A 24,719-nucleotide genomic window follows, 5' to 3' on the forward strand; every position below is an offset into this window, starting at 1 on the left:
GCAAGTTCCGAAGCAGGGTGCTGCTGCTACCACTCAATCACAATGAATTTTATTGAAGGAGGCGGCAAGTGGCAGCCATTAGACCATAGCTACTGCAGAAGAAATAAGAACTTTGGATTTCTCAGAGTAAAATGCATATGAAACAATATCAAGACCTAGAAAAAGGCACTTACCACAACAATCACAGTATTTGCCGGAACTGGGAGGTTTTCCACTTCCAGCTCTTGACCAGTCATAGCTAACAGATTGAGGGATGGCTCATAGGCAGGTCTAGGGAATGTTGATTTAACAATTATTGCAGGGTGCAGCTTGCTTATTTTTGCATGTGAAGAGGAATGGAAATTGTGTTTATAAATCTTCTGGCTGTTTGTATCCAAACTTTTCTCAACACTTTGGACATGGTGATAAATAAATACAGGTTTCCCACTCTTTCGTTGGTGAATTGCCAAGAAGTGATCATTGTCTCCTGAAAAGCACTCTGTTGAAAGAATAGAGAACATCAGTGACTTAAATGAAAACAAAATCTCATTTGGTCATTCAGATTTATAGAGCCATCTGCTGAACTCAGTTGCATAGAGCTGCAACAGTAGCTGCATTGAAGACAAATTCTCCCTGTCACATTTTGACTTTGAAAATGACCACACAGTTTGTTCCTTGTATATCACATAAATGTAAAGACTAGAAGACTTACCCTGCATTGCCCAGGTCCTGGGGCAGCAAAGCCACATGGCCCGCCTGCCAGTTTCTCTACAGGGCCAATTCAGGGATGTGGACTGCATAGCAGCTAGCAGCTGCTCCCCGGGGATGGGGCATTTGCTGCCTCCCCCGTGTTCATTCATAAGTAAAACTGTCCCCATGCTTGCTGCCCCTGTGTGGTCACTCATGAGTACAATTGCTTAACATCACATTGAAAGGGAGGGGTGTGAAAGAAGAGACAATCACATTCTACATACTTCCCATTGTCCTAGCACAACCAAACCCTGACCTCGTTTTACGTTATGATAAGAGGAAGCCACATACCAAATTTGGTGGTCTTAGCTCTTACTGTTTAGGAAGAGTTCTTGAATAAACGGACTCTCAGTAGTAGATAACACATTGGTTCTTGATCAAAACTGCTCAATCATCTTGTCTCATGGTAATTTATTTCTCATGTGTAATTAACACAGCAAAGTGGGAATCTCAAAGTAACATAGAACAACGGGGGAAGGATAGAGAAAAAGGAGAGAGATTTCAGACCGAAGAATGATATGGGATCTCCAAACTAGCAGGGGCTTTTTTTGAATCATGTGAAATCATAGCATCACTTCTCTTCCTGCCCATACCGTGTTGGTGAGAAAATGTAAAATGAGGGGATTAGGGTCACTAAAGATCCCATGGCATTTTTTCAGAAGAGTGAAAATTTCAGTGCAGGTACCCTTCAGAGATTCCAGTTTAGATAATTACATTCTGTTGACCTAATTTCCTCAAGAAATTTCAACAAACCAAGCTGCAAATCAAGAACAGTATCCTCTAAGTCCTGTACTATTATTGCCACCCAGAGACTAGTGAATTTCAAAGGTGGTTGAAGTGATTCATATATATGTACAAGTATTACATGCATTCCTAGGGGTATTCTGCACCCCCAAAAAATTGTGCACACAAAATTTTAAAATTATATAAAATTCTGCAAACTTTGTCAAAATTACTCTGTATAATCTTGCCAGTTTAAATTATTTTGGTAATTTAGTGCAAAATACCTGCTAGCAAGTATGTATGTAACAATACAGACACACACAAAAATTCCCCCAGATAGTTAAAAGAAAATCCTATGACAACCCAGTTTCTGCTTCTCTGCCCCCTTCCTCCGAGAGCCCAGGGAAAGGGCCAGATGTGCATATCCCCTCTCCCTTAAAACCCAGCTATGTCCCCCCATCCCCCAGCCAAGACACTCACACGCCCCTCTTAGCAGTGTCACACAGGAAGTTTGTGGTAGAGCAGAAAACTGAACCTTTGTACACCACCTCTCCCCACAAGCCAGTCATGCCCTTCAGCCCAGCCACTCATACTCCCTCTCCTCTCCCCCCAGAGGACAGCTATGGGCCCTCTCCCCCAGTCCTAACACTCACACTAGCTATTTCCACTAGCCCAGCCACTAATCTCCCACCTAGCCCAGACACTGACACTTCCTACCCCTATCCCCAAAGTCCAGCTACGTACCCTTCCCAGCCCAGACACTCTCAGACCCCATCCATCCAGAGCAAACAGATGCAAAGAGGGAGAAAAAGCCTAATTCTGGATACTGGGCTTATAAGGCATTTCCTGCATGCTGCCACCCCCTTACTTCAGGTTGTATGTGCAATTACTAAGAACCCTTCAGTTCCCTCCCATTCCTACTTCCCCTGGCCTTCTCTTTCATTTGTGACCCAAACTCTATGAGGTCCAGTGACCCCTACTGGCAGCCATCATCTCTGCAGCCTGTTTCTATGGGGCACAGGAACTCCTCTGTGTACCCCTGAGACAGGGCAAAGCAGCCCCACCCTAAAGTTGCAGGGCCTAGCCAGCGTTACCTGGCTGCAGAGGCCCTTCCCCGCGACCCTACTAGGCATGCCTGGACTGCAGCTCAGCAATAAAAGCCTGGGGAAGGGCTCAGTCTAGGCTGGCAGTCAGAGGAGAAGGACCTACAAAGGGACTGCCTGATCAACCACAACCAGAGATCCCAAGCGAAGCCAGCAGGGATGCCAAGGAGAGGGAAGGCACCGCCGAGATCACCCGCTGTGGAGATGCCACCCCAGAGAAGGCAGTCGGCTGGACAAGTACCAGGGAAGTGCCCCCCAGGGACCAGGTAGGAAGTGGCCCAGAGCAGGAGCCACCTCTCCCGCCCTGTGAACCTCGGTGCGTTTTGGCAGGACTCCCCTGCCGAGGGAGTGGCATGCTGTCCTGCCACTCACAGGGCCCTGGGCCAGGACCCGGTGGAGTAGGGTGGGCCCGGGTCACCCTACTAGGGGTAAAGCCCCATTATAACCCTGACCTGCCAGAGGGCCTAGCTTTAAAGGGCCATACTGGACTGCGCATAGTGCCGTGAGCCAGAGGGCCTGGCCTTATAGGACTATATTGAATTGTGCACATTGGGTCTGTGCTCCTTGGGACAGGGTCTCCTGCTGTCTGCCGGCGGGAGCAGGAGGGAGCACCCCCATGACAACCCCACATTAATTTCTACAAAATTCTGTATTATGACGTGGCACAGAATTCTCCCAGCAGTAAATATGGGCTGAAATCAGTGGGACATTTGCCTGTATAAGCAATTCAGAATTGTAAAGCACATTGGATACTGAGGTACAAAACATGCAGCATAAATGTATTCTTTTGAGTGGGAAAATACACAAAAAATCATTCCTCAACCCACCATAGAAGCATGGTTTTTTCCCTGAGAGCCTGTCATTCAGTAGAGAAGTTGGGTCTGTAGTAGTGCAGTAGCCCTTCTTTTTGTGGACAGGTGGCGCATAGGAAGAATTAAAACAGATAAATTTGGGGTTCTGTTACACTTCCATTAGTCTCATTAAGCTATTTTGGGCTTGATTCTACTGGTGGCACCCAAACTTCTGTCCCTACTAGCCAAAAGCCACCCAAATCCTAGTAATTAGAATCTAATCCTGAATAGACTGGTACACGCATCAGAGGATTCAGAGCTGCCACATGGATCTATCCATACAGCATATTATACATGTACATATTGACACGCAACTACTACGTATGAGGAGAGACCATATGATAAATTGTAAAACCGTGTGATAAATTATGGGCTATGCACTTTTGACTGTCAGCTGTCCCCAATATACTAATCCTTCTCTCCAAGATGTCTCTTACCATTCTAAATCCCCAAACAGCTTCAAACAGCAGCCATTTTATTTAAAATAACCCATCAGGAAAATGTTTCATCCTTCTCTCCCCAAACATTTAACCTTGCCCAGCTTTCAAGAAAGGCAAGATTCAGTTTAGGATCATTAACTGGTTTAAAACTTAAAATTTCAAACTTTAAAGTATGTTATCTTATATTCCCCAGGCCTAGGAACAAAAGCTTTTACTACTAGTAAAGGGAGATTCCCAGTGGGACCTCGCATTCACTTCTAGCCCTGAAAGGACCCGAGATAATGCATTTGGAATGTTTTTACATCTGTGAGTCTAGAAAAAGATATTCCCGGTCATTTTCAGAAATATTTTAAGATTAGCTTTAATTGTTTCTCTTTCTGAGCCAAGAGAATTTTGAACCAATTTAATGTAGTTCTCTCAAACATTCCTAAATTGTTTTTTCTGGAACAAATATGGCACTCCTCTGTATATATCATACCACTTTTGAATAATGCAGCCACCCAAAATCCATACCTATAAAACCTTTGTACCATACCTCAACAGTATGTAAAATACACACACCTATTAATTGAGTTACCCTTTTGAAGTTTCAGGTTTTCTATGGCTGTGGGCGTCTTAGTTTATTGCACAGAGCCTGCCACTTTCTTACTAACAAGCCAGAAGCTGGAGAAATGAAGACAGTAAGATATTCATTTTGCAAGAAGCAACACACTGGAACTTGACTGAGTTTTATATATTCTATAAATTCAAAGGAAATATTAAGTATTTTTCTAGGTAAATTAGATGGGTTGCAATTTAACTTTAATTTCTTAATTTTGTTTCCAATTGTGTGTGTATTCTGATAAAAGATTAATTGCACCTTGTTACTTGAGAAATTTTGTGTCTCTGATCTTCACATCCTTCCTTTTTCTTTAACTCAGTATTCTCAATTCCTCACATCATCTTCTCTCCCATTCTGCAGTAGTAGCACTCCCCTGGATCCCCATCTAAAGTCCAGTAAAGTTAACAGGAGACCTTTCATTAATTTCAATGGGCTTAGGACTGAAGCACTGTCCACTAGCACTAGATTCAAGCTATCCTCTCACCCTGGAACGTTCTCCCACTTACCTAAGGCCTCAGACACAGACTCTTTATTTAGGTGCAGTGGCTGCAGTGTTGGATACTGGATGGAGTCTAATGCTAAAATCACACTGCTGTGTGACAGGATAGATTGTATGGGCCAATGACCAAAATCCAGAGATTTTCTGATTGATTTTCAGTCAGACTAAATCAGGCCCTACTCTAGCTTGAGATAAAGAAGTGAAAAAGATAAGGCTGCTCCAAAATTTTTCTACTGAAACTGTTTTGGAAAGAAAACTGGGATTTTAACTAAATGCAATGTTTTATGAACATGTCTGTTTTCTGCAGATAATTTCAGTTTTTCATTAAAAACCAAGTGCCCCAAGGGGAAAATAGATTTGGATATGTACTGTGGTGTCTTATGGGAATCAGTTTATTCATATTCCCACTCTCCTCTCTAAGGCTACCTCTAAACTGCAGGTTTAAATCAGAAAAAGATATGCAATTTGTGGTATGTATCTTCTTCTGATTTACTTTCAAAAGAGGCTTTTCTGAAATTTGGTGCATCTACACGGTGCCAAAATTTTGGAAAAAAGTGCTCTTTGGATACATCCCTTATGCCTCGTACAACGCGGTTTACAGGGATGGTGCAGGAGCGCTTCTGCTTTTTCAAAAATGTTTTTAAAAAGTGGATGCATTCCTTGGACGCAGTGTTTCTTTTCCAGGATACCTCTGGTATCCTGGAAAAGCAATGCAGTCTAGATGTAGCCTAAGACAGGCTTTTCATCTGGATTATTTCTCTCATGGCAAAATGGCAGGGACTTTCCTCTATAGGTTGGGAGAATGAGGCTCCCAAACTAAAATTCCCATGCTGCACTATGGTAGTATCTGTCAATCAAAAACTTCAGTTTTACAAGAGTATTCTAGGTTGGAGATTTTTTTGATTGAAACAAAATATTTCAGGGGTCTAAAGTGCATTTTCTGAAGAGTTTGAATAAAGGCTCTAATATCTCACTGCATCTGAACAGCATCCACTGAGAACCAATTGCAGCTCCTTGACCTTTGGCTAACCAGCCCTGACTGAAGCTAAAGCAGTAAGAGGCCTTTGTGGACTGAAGTACCAAATTTTCCCTGTTGGCTTCTCTCCAAAGATGAAATCATCCAATTTTATTAAGATCATGGCCAATTTTGGCTCCAGATTAGTGATTTCTTAGGTTGTCATTTCAGGACTCATTAATGGACATATTTATGAAGTGAGGTGCTACTCATCTTGAACACATGTGACAGAAAGTGGTCCTTAACTGCCACTAACCTCAATGTACCACAGAAAGCCATTAATGGCTTCGTGTTTGTTATTATAAATACTGGAGGAGCAGGAAACACAGTTGAAGAGTCAAAGTATTTTTGCAGGAAACAGCAATTTAGAGAAAGAAAGAAAAGTTTAGTGTTAGTCAGCTTAGAAAAGAGAACTAACAGGGATATGAGAAGTCTATAAAATCAGGAACAGTGTGGAAACACTAAATAGAGAAGTATTATTTATCCTTGCCCAGGATTCAATAACCAGGGAAACACCCCATAAATTAGTAGGCAGTTGGTTTAATACAAACAGAGGAAGTGCTTTTTCACACAATGCACAACTAACTTGTGCAATTCATTGCTGCATGAGGTTGTGAAAGCCAAAAGTATAAGTGTGTTTTTAAAAAAAAAAGAACTGGACTAGTTCATGGAGGGTAAGTCTACCAATGGCTATCAGGCAAAATGGTTAAGGATGTAACCACATGCTTGACTTCCAGAAATAAGGAGTGGAAGTGAGGGATGGACCATTCCACAAATACCCTGCTCTGTACACTCCTCCTGAAACTCTGGTGTGAGCCACTGTCAGACAGGATATAGGGGAAGATAGCCCATGGTCTGATGACTGTTCTTATGTTCATTAGTTGCTGCTCTTCAGAATGCTGAAAAAGTAACTTCTGCGGATTCAGGAGTGCTCAGCCAGGTCACAGCTTTTCTCCTGTATGAATGCTCTACAAGCAGAGGTAAATCTTTCAGAAGCAATATGTAGCTTCTAGCATGAGCATCCTTCCTGGAAAAATCTAATGTATGACCAAGATCAACTAAATGGTTCCCCCTTTCTCTCTAGGCCATCCTCCTGCTCTGCCAACCAGACTCCTTACAAGTGCTTTTCTCTTCTTCTTTGGTTATTGTTCGCATAAGACTCGAGTAACAAATATGGTTGGGGCCTGATTTAATACTCTCTTCTTTCCACTGAGCAATTCTTACTGATATTAGATTCCAGTATTTAGTCCATACTTTCCATGGCATAGTCAGAATTTAGATACAGTAAAAATTCATGAAAAATGTGTTTGGAAAATATGAAAATTATTATATTACTTAGAACATGAGCTCTTTAGAGCACAAATAATCTTTTGTTCTATATGGTGCCTAGCACATTTGTAAAGTGCCCTAGCATACTGGAATTCTTTACCATGACTAGGCCTCTTAGGTGCTATGGTATGATACATATTGGCTACGTCTACACTGGCATGATTTTCCGCAAATGCTTTTAACGGAAAAGTTTTCCATTAAAAGCATTTGCGGAAAAGAGCGTCTAGATTGTCATGGATACTTTTCGGCAAAAGCACTTTTTGCGGAAAAGCGTCTGTGCTAATCTAGATGCGCTTTTGCGCAAAAAAGCCCCGATCGCCATTTTCGCGATTGGTGCTTTTTTGCGCAAAACAAATCTGAGCTGTCTACACTGGCCCTTTGGCGCAAAAGGTTTTGCGCCAAAGGACTTTTGCCCAAATGGGAGCAGCATAATATTTCCGCAAGAAGCACTGATTTCTTACATGAGATCGTCAATGTTCTTGCGGAAATTCAAGCGGCCAGTGTAGATAGCTGGCAAGTTTTTCCGCAAAAGCAGCTGCTTTTGTGGAAAAACTTGCCAGTCTAGACACAGTTCTTATGAATTACAAAATCCATAATGATGAAAATAACTTCTGTCTGCTTGTAACAATGTATAAGGAAAGAAAATTGATCAGATTTGACTGTTCTACATAGATGCAGCCCAAAGTAAAGGGAAGTATGGAACAGCACTGCTCCTTGAGAATCACTGCAAAGTATCCAGGAAGCAGAATGCCAAGTTGAACTCCTCCAGCATACCTGGAAAGCATCCCTGCAATTACAATGTTGTATAGACCTGCTCTTCCCACTGTACTGTTCCCATCATTACCTTCTATTCTTTAACAGCCTACTGCAGGGTTTCTTGCACATTTTTCTGAAGTAGCTGGTATTCATTATTGTCATCACCAAGTTATGTTAGTGTTTCCCAAATGATGTATCTCAACCCATGAGTGTGTTGCTGGAAGATTCTAGATGTCATGAGATGCTAGACATACAGACACCTCTCCTAATCTGGTGTGCAGTTGGGGCTCTAAGGAGAGAGCCTGCCTTGCTCTCCTCCCATGCAAGAAGCTCCTTTCCTGTAGGGCTGGGCCTGGCTCCCCACTTAGGATGTTGTAACCTGATGTATGGGGTCTCTGACACTCACTCAAATTTGGCCTGACTATCCCTTCATCGTGATGGAGGGATGTCCCGGCTAAACCTGACGGGCACTGCAATGAGAGATATCAAGTTGCAGTGCCCAGAACTAGGAGCCAGGCCTATCCCTGAAGGACAGGAGCTGCCACTGGATGGTGGCTTGCTTTCCAAACACCGCTACACCCTGGCAGCCTCCCATCCACACCAAGCTCTGCTTAGTGTTGTGGTCCTGGGGTGAGTGCACATATGTAAGAACAGATCACACACAAAGGATATGTCTAAACTTGCCCCCTAGTTCAGACTAGGGAGGCAAATGAAGCATACTGAAGTTGCTCTTGAAGGAGTAACAGTTAATTCGTGCAATGAGGAGTAATAGTTAATTCAAGGGAAGGGTTTTGGATTGGACTACCGTGTCTACACGCAGCAAGTTAAATCGGGTGACCTGCATTTTAAAATGGTGACCGGCCGTGAATATGCTAATCAAGCACGGGATATTTAAATCCTATGCTTCAGTAGCAACTTCAGTATCCTTCTTTTGCCTCCCTAATCTGAACTAGGGGGCAATTGTAGACATACCCAAAAAGATTAAATGCAGACTGTGGTTCACGTGGGTGAAAAGTTTGGGAATCATTGGGTTACAGAATTAAATGGACTTTGGTCTGCCCCATATGGTTCCTTTGGACAAAACAATTCCTGATAATGGGGAATACAGTTCAGATCAGTCTTCGCAGCTTGCACCCCTCTGTGTATTATAGATGTTAGGTAAAACAATGGCTATTAGCCAGGGTGCGTAGGAATGGCATCCCTAGCCTCTGTTTCTCTGAAGGTGGGTGATAGGTGAGGGATCACATGAGGATTATCTGTTGTGATCCTTCCCTTTGGAGCATCTAGTATTGGCCACTGTTGGCAGACAGGATACTGGGTTAGATGGACCTTTGATCTGACCCAGTATGGCCGTTCTTATTTCCGTAAGGTGGAGAATCTGGCTTACAGTTGAGGAAATATTACCTTCAAGTTTCTTTTAAAATATTCATATTGTGAAATGAGTTATTAATCCTGGTCCAGTTCCCAAGAGTCCAAATTACAAATATCTTATGCTGCATTTAGCATTGGCACCTTTGCTGGTAATCACTAGAGAGGCCACGAGTGGAATAGGTAGAGGAGTTTGTACTCTATTCTGAGAAAGGGTCCCTTCAGATCAGGGCTGAGGCATACGGGGGGAACTTGCATTACCATTGGTATTTCAACAATCAAAACAAATTTGCATTTTCAGCCATAGGTAGTAGCCACTTGATAATTGGTCCTTCAGCCCTCATATACATTGCGGTTATCACAAGAAGTCTTTCATTCATCTCTGACCTTGTTGCTCCATTTGAAGCCATGCCACACAAGCCATAGCCACATGTATTAATAGCTCAAGAAGCATTTTGGCTATGGATTCTTTTTTCCTCTCAGAAAAACAAGTAAATCACTGATTTTGTAAAGCTTAAAAATAACAACTACTAGGAATGTGCGTCCTAAATACAAATATAAGATTTGCCTCTCCCTCTTTTATTTTTTTCTGCTCAAATTTTTTTTGAGTGATCAACATTTCTGGTAGAAAGATGCTTTATATAATCATGAAAGAACAGATGAAAACAAAGGCTGTCTGGAGACAACATGCCTCACATTTGTAATGTCTACTTAACAGTATGCCTTAAGTGTCAGCAAAACAACATGTCAGTCATGTCAGACTAAATCTCATTAGTATATCCCTAGCTGTACATTCACTAATGTTTATTTCAAGCAGCTAAAATAAAGAATTATTGCCAATAATTCCAGATAGTTTTTTTTAAAACAGTGACACAAATGTATGGATTTGTGGTTAATGAAATGAAGATGCTTTGCAAAAGATATTTCTGAAGTAAATTAGACTGATCTTAAGAGGAAAAAAATCTGGATTCTGCTATACTAACCTGTGGATGAGGCAGTATGTAAGAAACTTCAACACTGGCTAAAAACAACTTCATCTGAAAAATGTGTCAGTATACATAACATTTTCCAAGGTATAAGGGTTGTAATTACACATCAAACAAATGTGCAACAAAGCAGAACACAAAGTAGTCAGAATGCACCCAATTTATGATTAAGTGTACCAATAGTATTTTGAAAATGAGGCTTTGCATCTTATCTTCTTCTGCATGATTGAAATGCTGTCTGATATGTTGAGAATGGAACCTGTTATGATGGCCCATTGATTTCAGTAGGTCTACTCAAATGAGTTAAGAGACAAAGCACTGGTCCCTAAGGCACTTAGTATTCTGACGTACTTAGACACAAAGTATTGATGTATTGATATTGTCTCTATTTGCCTTTTTTTCCAGAAGGTGCCACATCAATTTGCTTTGTTTGACATTATTGTAGTATTCCAAGTGAAGAGTCAGTTAAATTCTACTCTGTGGGCATGTCTACACTGGGAAGTTATTTCAAAATAACTCGGCGAGCATCCACAAAACAAGCCCATTATTTTGAAGTTACTGTATTTCAAAATAATGGGTTTGTTATTTCGAAATAATACCTCCTGCTTGCCATGAGGAATAGCGCTTACTTTGAAATGATTTCAAAATAGTGTGGACACTCAACGGCTGTTATTTTGAAATAATTGGCCTCCAGAGGTCTCACAGCTGCTCTTGTGGCCAGTCTGGCCACACACCTGACAACTCCATTGCTCTCATTCCCTTGCAGACTTTAAAGCTGCAGGCAGAAGGTAAAAGGCCAGTGGCACAACGCGAGCCCTGCTAGCCCTGTGCCACACTGCAGCTTGTCTATGAGCCATGTCTGGCCCCAGCACACCCTCTGAGCTTCCCAGGGCTGCCAGCACTTCCACAGCCACTCAGAAGCCCCTGTCCGAGGGTGAAAGAGGACATCATCCTGGACTGGTGCAGATATCCTGGATTTCATCAAGTTCTGGGGCCAGGAGACAAACCTCCAGGATCTCTGCATCAGACAATGCAATGCCAATGTGTACAGAAGGGGAACAGCTGCACTCTGGACTAGGTGCATGTGAAAACTAAGAAGCTCCAGCAGGCCTACACCAAGGCCAGGGAGGAAAGTTTCCACTTTGGAGCAGCACCACAGACCTACCACTACTACAAGCAGCTGGATGCCATCGTGGAGGAGAGGGGGCATCACCTCCCCTCCTTTGTCGTTGACTCTGGACAGGACACGCCTGTCGTCAGCCTCCATGAGGATGAGGTTGTGGAGGAGGGGCAGGCCAGCCTGGACACCATGCCCACTAGCCAAAAGGTTGTCATCTTCCTGGTACTGGTCACTCCCTGCACCCTAGGATGTCTTACAGGGCTTGGATGAACCCAGAGAAGGCAGTTCAGGTGAGTTCTATCATTTTCCCTATACACACACGGGGGCGGGTGGCAAGGGCCACATGGCCCTCACTCAGCCTTCTTGGCCTGGGAATTGCACAGTGGCTTGTGCATGTGGGTACACATGGCGTGTCAGTCTGGAGCACTCCATGATGCTTTCACACAGGAACCCCTTGCTCCTTCTCACAAGGTTCCTGAACAGGCCTGCCTTACTCCAGACTCCGTGGTGGGACACCTTCCCACCACTAAGTAGGCTGGGGTTTTGGAAACGCACAGCAGTGCTGGGCTCATACCCACACTCTCAAGCAGCATCTGCTCCTGGTCAAGCACGCTATGTGGAGAACACTGACCCCCCCCTTACATGGAAACCTACTGGGGCAGGAAGAGGAGGGGACCCCAATACTACTCTCTCTGGAAAGCAGCTTCTCCTGCTCACACACTTCCCCCAACACCCTCTCTCCACTTCATCCAGTGGGCAGAGATAAAAGTTCTCTTGCTGTGGAACACCAGTACTGCTGGACCCAGCATGTGCAAGACACGGAAGGAAGCCAAGCCTCCCTATTTCCCCTCCTGCTCACAGGTTCCTGTCCTGACTGGCACCTTCCCATGCTTGTCCTTGGGACATGGGGATAGTGAGACTTCCCTGGGATGTTTGTGCCCCTGCAGGAAAGTTTCCACTGTCTAGGTAACAGATGGCTTGCTCAAAGCACATTGCCATCATCTGAACAGAGACGTTCAGTGTTGGCTCAGTGCTTAGGGCTAGGCTTCATGCACAGTGTCTCCTGGGAAGACTGCCCTTGTCACTTTCTTCACAGATGGGCCAGCTGCAGGATGGCATGTTTACCACCTCCCATGCCATCAACCCAACCCTGAGAGGACCTAGTGTAGGAACATCTTGATTTCCTCAGTTCCCCTCATCCAGAACTTCCATGAGGATCATCATGAACACTGGGCTGACTGCAAAATGAAGAGGACCACGTGGGAGCAGCTGTCATGCCAACACAAGGCCACATACTCCTCCTTAACCTCAGCCATAGAGTGCATTGTTGCACTTTTGAAGCAATCCACCAGCTCCCCCATATCTGCCCCCCAACTTCCAGCAAAGCACCTACCCTCCCTCCTTGGCTTCTCCTCCTACCCTCCTCAGACTTCCAGGGCCTGCAAACACGTAGTGGTGGGGCCTCCTGGGCAGCCGAAGCCTCACAAGGTACCCAAGGAAGGTGCCAGTCCCAGCCCCATCCCCGAGCCTCTCTCCTGTTCCTCCCTTTTCCCCTCCCTCCACCCGCAGGTTTTTCCCCAGTCCCTCCCCTGATGTATATTCCCCAAATAAAAAATACCAGAGTTTTTTTTTCTAAACAAAAAAAGGCTTTTTTATTTGGTCTTCAGGGAAGATTGGAAGGGAGGATAGGAGAAGGGAGGGGTGGGAGATCAATGGTACACAGGGGCAATGCAGAGGCTCCTGATGGGAAGGCCTGAAGGAGAATGTCACAGGTGGCCTCGGCTGAAACTCTTCCTTAAGGTCTCCCCCTGGACATAGCCCCCCTGGTAGGTTCACCGAATGGAAGTAGTGCTTGGCTGCTCAAAATCCCTGACCAGCTGCTCTCACTCTGCCCCCCACCCTGGCAGGAAAGTCCATCCCCTGGTTTCACAAAGGTTGTGGTGCACACAGCAAGCTGCCACCCCTTGGAGGATGTTCCAGTCATCGAGGTCCAGGTGGGTGAGGAGACTCTGGAACCTCTCCTTGAGGCAGCTGAAGGCACCCTCCACAACCATGCGGCACCTGCTCAGTCTGGTGTTGAAGGTCTCATTGATGGGGTCCTGGTTGCCCATGTAGGGCATTATAAGCCAGGGGAGCTGGGGTAGGCTGCATCGCCCAAGATGCACATGAGCATGTCCACCTCCTGAACCCTGATGATGCAGTTAGAGAAAAATATGCCTGTGTGTGGAAGAGTCTTGGAAGACACGAGCATCATGTGTCTTCCCTGACCACCCAACATAAATGTCTGTGAAGTGGCCTTTGTGGTCCACAAAGGCCTACAGCATGATGGAAAAGTACCCCTTCTTATTTATATATTTGGAGGAACAGTGGTTGGGGGCCAGGGTGAGAATGTGGGGGCCATCAATGACCCTTCTACAGTTGGGGAAGCCCATGATGGTAAAGCCAGTGATGACGGGGTCAACATTGCTCAGGGAGATGACCTTGCACAGCAGGATGGTGTTGATGGCCTTGACAACCTATAGAAACATAGAATCATCGGGTCGCAAGAGACCTTGGGAGATCACCTATTGCAACCCCCTTCCCAAAGCAGGACCAACCCCAACTAAACCATCGCAGCCAGAGCTTTGTCATGTTGGGACTGAAAAACCTCTAGGGATGGAGATTCCACCACTTCCCTAGGGAACCCATTCCAGTGTTTCACCACCCTTCTAATAAAATAGTAAAAAAAAAATTAAATCTGCATGAGCATGACCCCAATTGTCAATCTTCCCGTGCTGAACTGGTTTCTGATGGAGTGGTAGCTGTCCAGTGTGGTGAGCTTCCAAAGTGCATTGGCAGCACGCTTCTGGAGGGGGATAGTGGGTCTCATCCAGGTGTCCCATTGCCTGAGGACAGGGGTGAGCAACTCACAGAGCTCCAAGTAGGTGTCCTTCCACATGCAGAAATTCTAGAGCCACTGTTGGTCATCCCACTGCTGTAGGAAAATGTAGTCCCACCACTTGGAACTGGTCTCCCACCACCAGAAGCAGTGTTGAACGGTGTGCAGGGGAGGATGGAAGGGAATGTGGTACATGAGGAACACCATGGCTTGTGTGAAGAGGTCCCCCAGTCTGTGCTGGTCATTGTCCTCCTGCAGCACCACGTGGGCAGTCTTCATGAACTGCACCATGAGGCACAGCAGGAGGCCCAAGAGCTGGTGACTTCTCTGCAGCAGCTCTGGCTGCATGATGAGAGTGCTGTGGCATCTGCAAGGGCAACCAGAGCATACAACATGGCTATGTCTACACTGGCAGGTTCTTGCACAAGAGCATGTTCACACTGCCATGTGCTTTTATGCAAGAGCATCCATGGCAGTGTGGACACTCTCTTGTGCAAGAAAGCCCTATGGCTAAAATGGCCATCAGAGCTTTCTTGCACAAGAAACCTCTGCCGCGCATCCACACTGCCCTTTTGCACAAGAGCTCTTGTGCAAGAAGGCTTACACTTGTTAGAAAAGAGTGTAACTCTTGCGCAAGAAGCCCTGTCTTCCAATGCCGAACTCTAAATCTTCTTGTGCAAAAGTGGGCGGGCAGTGTGGACGCTCTGTGGGTTCTTGCACAATGTAGACATAGGCATGTGTTTGCTGTCCCTTGAAGAGGTAGTCAGTGGAGAAGAGGAGTGTGAAATGTGCTGTAGAGAGGAGCCCCTTTAAGCACAAGTCTCAGCTAGCCTCATGAAGCAGCTACAGGAAGCGATTGCTCTCCTGATGCTTTAAATGTAATTCAGGCTCCAGTGAGTGTGGACGCACTATTTTGATGGTGCCTTGTAGTGTGGATGTGCTATTTTGAAATAGTTATTTCCGGGGTTATTATTTTGAAATAACTCCTGTGTTACACAGAGGTAAATCCATAGTAACACTAGAGAAATCAGTAATCGTTGTAATGGAAAGCAGAATTTGATCCTATGGAGTTCTGATCCAGCTAAGGTGGCTCTCAGAGATCACTATTTTTCATGAGTTCTTAGGGCACATAAACAGCTGGTCTTACCAAGTATTTGATTCAGAGTTGTATTGGAAGCCTGACAGAACAACTACATTGATTCACAGTATAAACTTCCTTCCATAAAAGATGGACATTGGCCCACTGCCACAGCATTTATGCATGATTGTCTTTGATGCCACAATACTTCCAGCAACTTTTAGCTTTGTCGATGATAGGTATAGTCAGTGCTAGATTGTGGCATTTATGCCACAACCCTGAGAGGAAGGCAATGTGGAGCAACCCTGACCAGGAGCAACAATGTAAAACTGGGCCTGTCTGAGTCAGTGTCTTTCTGGGGGCTTCTCTGTGCACATTAGGGCTTAGCCCTTTTCCTCAGTGATTAGGCTGGAACAGATTGTTCCCCACTTTTATTTACCAGACCTACTCCATGTCACCACCTCTTCCCCATCCCTGGTTTTAGTATACTGCTCCCTGACTGCAGAGTCTCTATTTTCCCCTAAGCATGGGACTTTTATTGTAGAAAGGTCTTTTAAAGCCTAGCAAGCATGATGTAGTGGGATGGGAGAGGGATTCTTGCATGTCCTTCTGCCCCAGCACACCCATAAAAATATGCTTACAATCTGGTTCTCATGAATTCTTAAATTGGCTAGCTCTGATCTTAGATCTAGAGTAAGCCTATAATTACTGTTTTTACATTCCAATTTCCTTCCTCAAATCATGTTCCCAGACATGAGAGTAAGTTATAACATTTACTCATTTCATCTTGAAAAGAACATTCTAATTTATCCGTTTTTAATTTGAGAGTTCTAACTTGAATCTTTAAAAAAAAAAAAAAAAAACAAAAAAAAAAACACTATTGGCCAAAACTCCCATTGAAACTACAATAATTTTCACCAGTCCTCATGTTGTGTCTGGTATATTTACAGTCCCATAAGCTTAGTGTAATACACGCAGTCATTTGCAGGAGGGATGGTAAGCACTGAAGTACAGACAGTTGATTACAGTTGGCAGGAACTGGTTTTCCAAATTTAACATTAAACACGATGTGTTGTTCTAGGTTTCCCCTCAATGTGACACACAGGTGTGTGGAGTTATGAAGGCATTCTAAGGAAGTATACGTGTCAATATTGTTACTGGATATGTTGCACAGAAACTTCCATTTTGAATGACAGTTCCCATTACAAACTAGCAGGGAGAGGTAGATGTTCACTCCATGTCTATTTTCATATGCATTGAACATAATCTAGCATACTTCTTTTAAGTTTTTCCACACGTGCAAAATTCCACTGTGAGAGATTTTCATGGTAGTTTGCTGTTATTTGGATCAGGACTGAGCAGCATCTCAAGATAACCTATGTCCATCTGTGACATAGTGGGGGTGCTGACTACTTTGAAACCCAGTGGTCCTGCCGGCTGCATTGTGTGATTCCCAATGACTCACTTCACTTGTGTATTAGCCATAGACATCCAAGTCCCAGCCTCAGAGAGAGAAAGACAAAAGAAGGTAGGCGAGGGTTGTCGCCAGGCTGTGGATAGGGCCAGGGAGTTGAGTTAGTCTCCGCTGGGCTAGGGGGAGTGAGGATGTTTTGGACCAAGGAAGTGGGTGAAGCCCCTTTCCCCCACGAGAAATAAAGCTGTCTGCCCTGGCTCCTGTGTTAGCATTGATCCTACACTACGCTGTATCTCTGAGAAGCAATAAAAACCCTTCTACTCTATTAGGTGGCTGAAAGTCACATCTTACTGCTAATGGGGGTGCAGGGTCATGAGCTCCCTGACACATTGTCACACCATCTTTTCTATCAGCATTTCAGACAAGCTTTTGGAAGTGCTGGAAACACTCGTGGCAAAAGACTGGGAATTGTCTTTCCTGGTTGCTAAGGGCCAACAGAGAAGTACTAGTCCATGTTTGAGATTATTAATGTGTTGCTTCAAGAGGAGGGGGGGATAATAATAGTGTCCGAGAAGATCTTTGCTCAAGAAACCATGCCTTAATGATGACAATCTTACCAAGTAATGAGTAGAACTGTTTGACTCCTTGGGCCTCCAACACCAGAATTGGATAACTTTAAGATATTCTGCAAAAATCACTCTCTCAAGATTTTGATAAAAGGCATATGGAAGCTATTATTTGGATGGGGTTTATTTCAGTATAGTTGGTTTTGCTTGGGCCATGTACGGTAATTATATATGTTATTCTTTGTTTATTTTAAGCCTGTTCATGGAATTCATGAAAAGAAAATGAGGCTAAATAGTTAATTAGCTGAATAACCTAGATGACATAAATGGTTCACTAACACATATTCTAGAATTAGAGGTGCTGGGCGGGGGGGGGGGGGGGGGGGGGGGAGGGGAGATGAATATACCCCCTGGCTGGAAGTGGTTTCCATCACATACAGGATTATAGTGTGTTTCAATGGCTTTCAATAGCACAACTCTCTGTTCCAGATCCACTGTGCACTAGTTCTAATTATAAGATTATGTCGGTGCATCATTATATAGTCTCACAACATATAAGCTCTTGCACCAAGATGACAATAGTTTCTGGTTGTCTTGAGAGATACTAATTTTTGTTGAAAAAAAACGTGCACTATATCATACCTACTAGTAAATTATACACTATACCATTACTCTGTTTTGTACTTTTCTTCAAAGCATAATAGCAGTTAAAGGTTCATAGTGACTTGTAATCAGTTAGAATAAATACAGGCCTTACTCCAGTTGTGAGAGCTCTGTGCAAGCAGATTTCTTCTCCTGAACATTGCCCAATGCATCACTGGGACCATAAAGGGCCTACTTCTATCTTGACTTCAGTGAAAATTGCAGTGGTGTATCTAAGAGTGTAACTGGATTTAATTTGTTTTCCACGTGCTTTTAATGTTTTATTGACAACAGATCTAAACTCAATTCAATTCACTTTTTTTTTAAAATGTAGAAATTTGAGATCCTCTTATGGTGACAAATTTTCAGCTTCTTTGCAAATATATATCCTGATATTGGAGCACAATAGTAATAGAACAGCTTTCCCATGGCAAATCCATTTCTCAAGTATGCAATGCAATACCTTTCAGTTACAAAGAACTGAAATACGTTACAGAATCAGTACCTTTTTGTTGTAGTAATATCTCAATTCAATACAAAAACATTTTCTTCTAAAAACTATTAACATCCTGATATTAAGGACAATATTGTTAGTGTATCTGCTGATGAATATCTTAGCATCTTCATACACAGAAGTCGGCTTCATGCATTTTGAACTTTGGAACTAAATCATATATGAAAAACTAAGTAGTTTCCACCACAGAGCAAAGCAAAATGACAAACATATGGATTACTACCAATCAGTAATGGTAAATGAAATATATGTTTATGATACCAGATGAACCCTTATCACAGAATCATCATTCATAATTCACAACTGTACACTATGCTCCAGAATGACATGAGCCAAATGACTTACTCATCTTTCACTTCAAGTGAAAATGAGAGAGCTCTTAATTGCTTAAAGTTTACTATGATAGTAAAAGTCAGGAGGCTCAGTAATATAGCATCTTAAATGATACAAGAATATATATGTAGTCCTGGGTGGAGCAGGCAGAACTCTCATCACTGATGGACACTGTGCGCATTATGCCAAGACTGATTATGGCTTATCAAAGATTTTCATGCTTTTTCCTAAGCAATTATTTACCAGAATGGTATGGGAAACAAGATAGGACTAATATATGGGTCTCTGCTGTTTTCTCCATTGTTGTGATCATTGGAGTATTTTATTTAAATGCTAATGTTCATGAACAAGCATTCCAATGTACTACATATTTGAGAGAGTCTGTCCGTCCGTTTGTCTATTTGTTCAAGAACTCCTCTTAAACAGTAAGAGCTAGGACAACCAAATTTGATATGCAGCTTCCTCTTATCATAACTTAAAGCAAGATTAGGGTTCGATTGTGCGAGGACAAAAGGATGCATCTGAAATACAACTGTTTCTCATACAACAGAAAGGGAGGGTTCTGGTACTCTGGTAGAAAGGAACAGTTATAATGTATGATTGTGAGAGCAGCAAGGGGTCAAAGATGGGAACCAGGTCAATTATAACCCCATTCGGGCAGCAGGGGGCACGGATGGAGAAAAGGACAACTATTTATTATATATTTGAGAGAATTTTCTGTTTGTGTGTCCCTCACCCAGGGGATATGCACCCCCTCCCCTTCTGGCTGTGCCTGCTATAGTTGCAGTGGCCATGGACAGGTGCTTCTCACCTGGCCCCAAGCTGCTGTGGTGGGAGAGGTCTGGGGTTGTTCTCTCCTTGGAGTCACCTGAATACTGAACCCCTCATCCCTCATCCTACCCAAGAGCAATGATTTATATGAAGAAAAACAAAGATAATTTGAATTAAAGAGCTGAGCAACACTGGGTAAATCCTCTAGTTAACTTAATAAAACAAGTTAAACTTAGTAAGTCAGTTATAAATTTTAGTTAGCTTTTTCATCATACTAACAGAAACTGGTCTAAGTGAGGCGGTCTGTGCAGTTTAGAATTAATAGTGGATAAATACAAATTTAGAAGGCATATTACACCACTAATGTTACATTAATGTTATATTAAATTGATAATCTGTATATGTCATTTTACAAAAACAATCTAAAAGCAGATTAAGGATTTTCATAAAATGGATTTTAAAATACTCCTTATCCTTTAAACAATAATCTCTACCACACACATAGTGTAAAACAGCAATATATGACTCTCCAAACCACTCAAATACAAAGGAATAACATGATTGAAATCTTGTCAAAGATAGTCTGATTTACTGTAAGAGTAAAGTACTAAAACCCGAGGATAACAATTTCTTGAGGCTAGATTAAACAAGATGATGCCATGCCCATTTATCTAGCATATTAAATAATGTATACAACTATTATCGTAATAGATAACCATGAATTATTTATAACTATGTTACATTTCTAGTGGTATTACTTTACCCTGATGTGTTTCTAAAACCTTTCATCCCATAATAAAACATTTCATGTTAATGGCACACTGAATCGCTGTCCTAAAAAAGATGGTTTGTGGCAGCAAAAGACTGTATATGTACTCTCATATTCATAGAGTCATTCATAGATTGCTATAGCCAAAGGGGACCATTGTGTTCATCTAGTCTGACATTCTGTACATCACAGGTCACAGAACTGTCCCAGAGCAGATCTTTTAGGAAAACATACAATCTTGATTTTAAAAATTTAAATATGGAGAAACCACCACAACCCATGATAAATTGCCCCAATGGTTATCACTCTCACTTAAAAATATATGCTTTATTTGCAGGCCGAATTTGTCTAGTTGTAACTTGCAGCCATTATATTTGATTTTATATTATATATATATATATATATACATATATGTGTGTGTGTGTGTGTGTGTGTGTGTGTGTGTGTAGGCTGCAATGATGTTAAGTGACGTTATAAGCAGAGCACAATAGCCATTTTCTATGTTAGAAGTAGAGATATAGCAGTATTACGTAATTATATTAATTACAAACAACATTTAATTATACCTTCAGCATATCTTTCCTTTCCTTCTAAAGTAGTGACAATTCAGTTTAAATGATGGAAAGTGAGGAAAAAGACTCTGGAGAAAGGGTAGGTTTTACCCTTAAAAATTAAGACATATAATTTTACTGAAAAAATACAGCAAATGATTATCAAATGAAAATGACACTTGAGCTGAAAAACTGTGTAATATAGTTCTTCATTTAGAAAGGTGGTTAAAGATGCCCATATTTTGCCAGCTAAGCAGGAGAGGATTTATTAACGTAGCTACAGGACTTCTGCACAAATGACTGCTGTCGCAGCTGAAATTTCTCTGTCTAGAATCCAGTTTCCACGCTTGAATTCAAGTGTCAATTTCAAAAGATGAGAAATGTTTTTAAACTTCCATCGTTCCAAAATATTTAGAAACCTATGTGGCTAGTGCTCCAAATCCCAAAGCAATAGTGACGGAAAATAACAGGCAGTATCCGTACCTGTTAGAATATCTTTAGGGACAACAGCTGAGGTGCCGTTTAACTGGGTTTTTATTTTTAATTATTTGCAACCCTGTTGAGGATAGCTACTATTACGACCTAATCCCGCTCGGTGACATTTGGCCTCACACACAGTTTTGCCCAGATGTGTTTATTCCGGTGGTTGCTGACCATGGTACTGAAACACACACGGTACTGAAACACTCCTCGCGCTCTCCCTTTCTCCCAAACCCTGCTCTATTGGCGGAGCAACGGCAAGAGAAATAGCCAAAGAGGCGGGGATCTCTCCAGGTACCTGATTAGAGCCATTAGTTCGGCCCTTTGCATCCCGTTCATGGAGCGGGGGGGAAGAGGCAGAGACAAAACAAAGGCATCTGTGGCGCTTCCACTTCAACAGCCCTCACTAGCGCCAAAGAGGGAAGACGCTGTAGCTAATGGTTGCAGCAGGCGTTAGTCTAACCATTGCTCTCCCCACGTGCTTTAGTATGTGCAAAGCTACATCCATGTTAACGCATGGGGTCGGGGGGAAGGGGGAAAAACTCCCTGTTTAGACTCACGCAAGCCTCACTGCTACCCGCAGCCAGCATCTTGCACTGTCTTTGGCAGGGGCGCATTTAGCCCCGACCCTTGTCACTGCCCTGCAACAACAGGTGCTGTGTCAGCTCCATTCGCGGGGGCTCTTTGAAACATGCGGGTCTCCCCAAGCTCAGGTTAGGGAGATGCTCCGCACAGCTCCGTCCCCTGGGTGGCTCGGCGCCTGCCTGTGTGCCTGGGTCCCAGGCGGCAGCAACCGCGGCGTGGCGGCTTACCTGCAGCCTGGAGGTGGAGCAGCAGGCACGCGACGGGGAAGCAGGCTGCTGTCCGCCGCATGGTGCTGGCCAGGAGCTGGAGGCAGCCGCGATCCGGCGGCCGCTCTGTCACATTCTCCGCCCCAGCAGGTTTTGAGCATGCCTGGGAGCGGAACCGCGCATGCGCACGCGGCTGCCCTCACCTGCTCCCGGAGCACCAGTGGCGGGGGGCGCAGAAACCGCGCGAGGGGCGCGCGCGCAGGGGGCGGGGCAACACTGGAAAGGGGCGGGGAGAAGGGACAGAGGCGCAAAACCCCGGCGGGGGGAAGGAAGATGGGGAGCAAAACCGGGGTGGCGCGGGGAGTGAAGGGGAGCACGAGAGGGCAATGAAGCGCGGGGGGAGGCGGATGGAGGGATGGATGGATGGCTCCCCAGGAGAGGCAATGGGGGAAGTGAAGAGATGAAGGAAGCAGGAGACCGCTCTTAAAATGCCGCCCATTGAGCATAGTTTAGAATTAATACAGTCTGTGCAGAGTGAGAGAAGGGGGCATTTTCCTTTTTTATTTCAAAATCTAACAGCACTGAGGACTCTCTCCGCTCCCGCCCGCGCGGTGTTTGCCTCTAATTCTGCAGACCCAGTACCAGAGCGCTCAGATGGGCACCTTTACTGCTTCACCTGACTTAGCATGTCTGCAGGCTCTGTGAACAACTTGTGGTTTTAGGAATACAGTTACAACAAACATCCCCTTGCAAAACCCCGCCAAAATAAAGGGCTGAAAGAATGAGAGAGAGGTTAGGACTGACGGGAAATAAAACAATGTTTGTCTGGGAGCTAATCAGCTCTGTGTAATGTGCTGATTCACACATATTCATATTGCTACCAGAGCCTACTAAGATAAGGTTCTCTGGCCATCTCAACCTGCCAATCTTGATATCAAACCCTCCTAGCAGAAGCCATATAATTTGATGACACGAAAAAAAGTTTAGTTTCCAAAGGGTAATTGGACTCACAAGATAAAACAGCCCCATTTAAAAGTTCAGTTTATAGGATCAAAAAAGCAGCTGGAAACCATGAAACTTCTAAACCTGATGAAAAATGGAAAATGTTTCATCCCTGCAAATGGTTTTTCCACAGACTACTGTTTGATATAAGGAAGGTATAAAGCAGAGTTTTGACAGTGGGGGACTTAGAGAAAAGTGGGATGCTGAAAGAGGGCTGCGGGTGTTCCTTTTCCTTGCTTGGTTTAAACTGAGAATCAACAATTTTTGTAATGATTTTCCTCACATAACAGGGGGAGGAACTGAAGAACACCCTGAATGTTCTTGTTTTTGTGGATCTGCTAATTTAGCTTCCTTACCAATCTCCACACTGCTGTCCACACGTATATCATGCAGTTTACTCATTTTCTTGATATCATTGTATATGGTAGAAAAAGTCTGAAATGTTAACGGTAATCTAAAAAAACCCCACTAAATGGTTTTGCACCTCCTTCTTTGTTTCTTTTTAACTAATAAAGAATACCAGAGATCTATTTTGTTTACTCATATTGTTCCCCATTTTATATACTTTATATATCCAAATAAAGCTATAGACAATTAGGCTATGTCTACATTACAAGGTTTTTATGCAAACCAGCCATTTCTGTGCAAAAAAAACCGCAGCATCCACACCTCAAGTGCATTCTTGCACAAGAAAAATCAACAGAACAGAGGGCTTTTGCTGGTAGAGTTATTCCTCTCCCCACGAGGAATAACTCCTTTTGGAGCTACAGCTCTTGTGCAGAAAGACAGGTATGGATGCTCAGGAGGGGGTTTTGCACAAGAAACCCCTATTGGAAAAAGTAGAGGGGCTCTGATGGCCATTCTGTGAATGGCCATCAGAGCTTTCTTGTGCAAGAGTGGATGCTCTCTTGTGCAAAAGCACATCGCCTTTGCGATGCGCTTTGAAGTGTGGACGCGTTTTTGTACAAGAAGTTTTTGCGCAAAAACTCTTGCTCAAAAGGTTTCTTGTGCAAAAACCCTGCAGTGTAGACTAAACCTTAGAGAACTAGGTAATAAGAACAGAGGTCACTATGGGTGTGTCTACACTGCACTGTAGGTCAAAATAAGATTCACAATTAGAGCTACACAGCATATCTTATTTCAATATTATTTCAAAATAGCTTATTTCAAAATTGGCGCTAACTACACAGCACTTATTTCAAAATAAATTGCTATTCCAAAACGTCCCTTACTTCATGTGGAAGGAGGTTTACAGGGATGTCAGAATAATGAGCCCGTTATATTTTGAAATAAGGGGCATGCTAAAAAGATGCAGAATAGTTATTTTGGGATACCTCTGGAGTGTAGACATAGCCTTTTAGAGTTTGAATGGAAGGCAATTCGACAGTCACCCAGACAGTGTTCAAGAAG

The 24,719-nt window shown here is 43.5% G+C and overlaps 1 protein-coding gene and 1 long non-coding RNA gene across 3 annotated transcripts in view; one reads left to right on the forward strand and one right to left on the reverse strand.

Annotated features, from left to right (window-relative positions):
• Positions 1 to 24,719, reverse strand: part of PTPRR (protein tyrosine phosphatase receptor type R) — a 215,603-nt gene that overhangs the window by 179,898 nt on the left and 10,986 nt on the right. Inside the window, exons 1-2 of one of the 2 annotated variants that reach the window (XM_075931780.1) lie at positions 22,329 to 22,468; positions 174 to 478 (exon numbers count right to left, since the gene is read on the reverse strand). In XM_075931780.1, the coding sequence (XP_075787895.1) occupies positions 174 to 478; positions 22,329 to 22,389 (366 nt within the window). In that variant the 5' untranslated portion in view covers positions 22,390 to 22,468. Of the gene's footprint in view, positions 1 to 173; positions 479 to 22,328; positions 22,469 to 24,719 lie in introns of those variants that run through there. The other variant, XM_075931784.1, reaches the window with a different exon arrangement.
• Positions 2,671 to 13,090, forward strand: LOC142826563 (uncharacterized). Its single transcript, XR_012900773.1, has 3 exons — positions 2,671 to 2,821; positions 11,167 to 11,810; positions 12,617 to 13,090. It is a non-coding gene; the product is annotated as an uncharacterized LOC142826563 (long non-coding RNA).

This window comes from Pelodiscus sinensis, chromosome 1, assembly GCF_049634645.1.
Source record: "Pelodiscus sinensis isolate JC-2024 chromosome 1, ASM4963464v1, whole genome shotgun sequence".
NCBI lineage: Eukaryota > Metazoa > Chordata > Testudines > Trionychidae > Pelodiscus > Pelodiscus sinensis.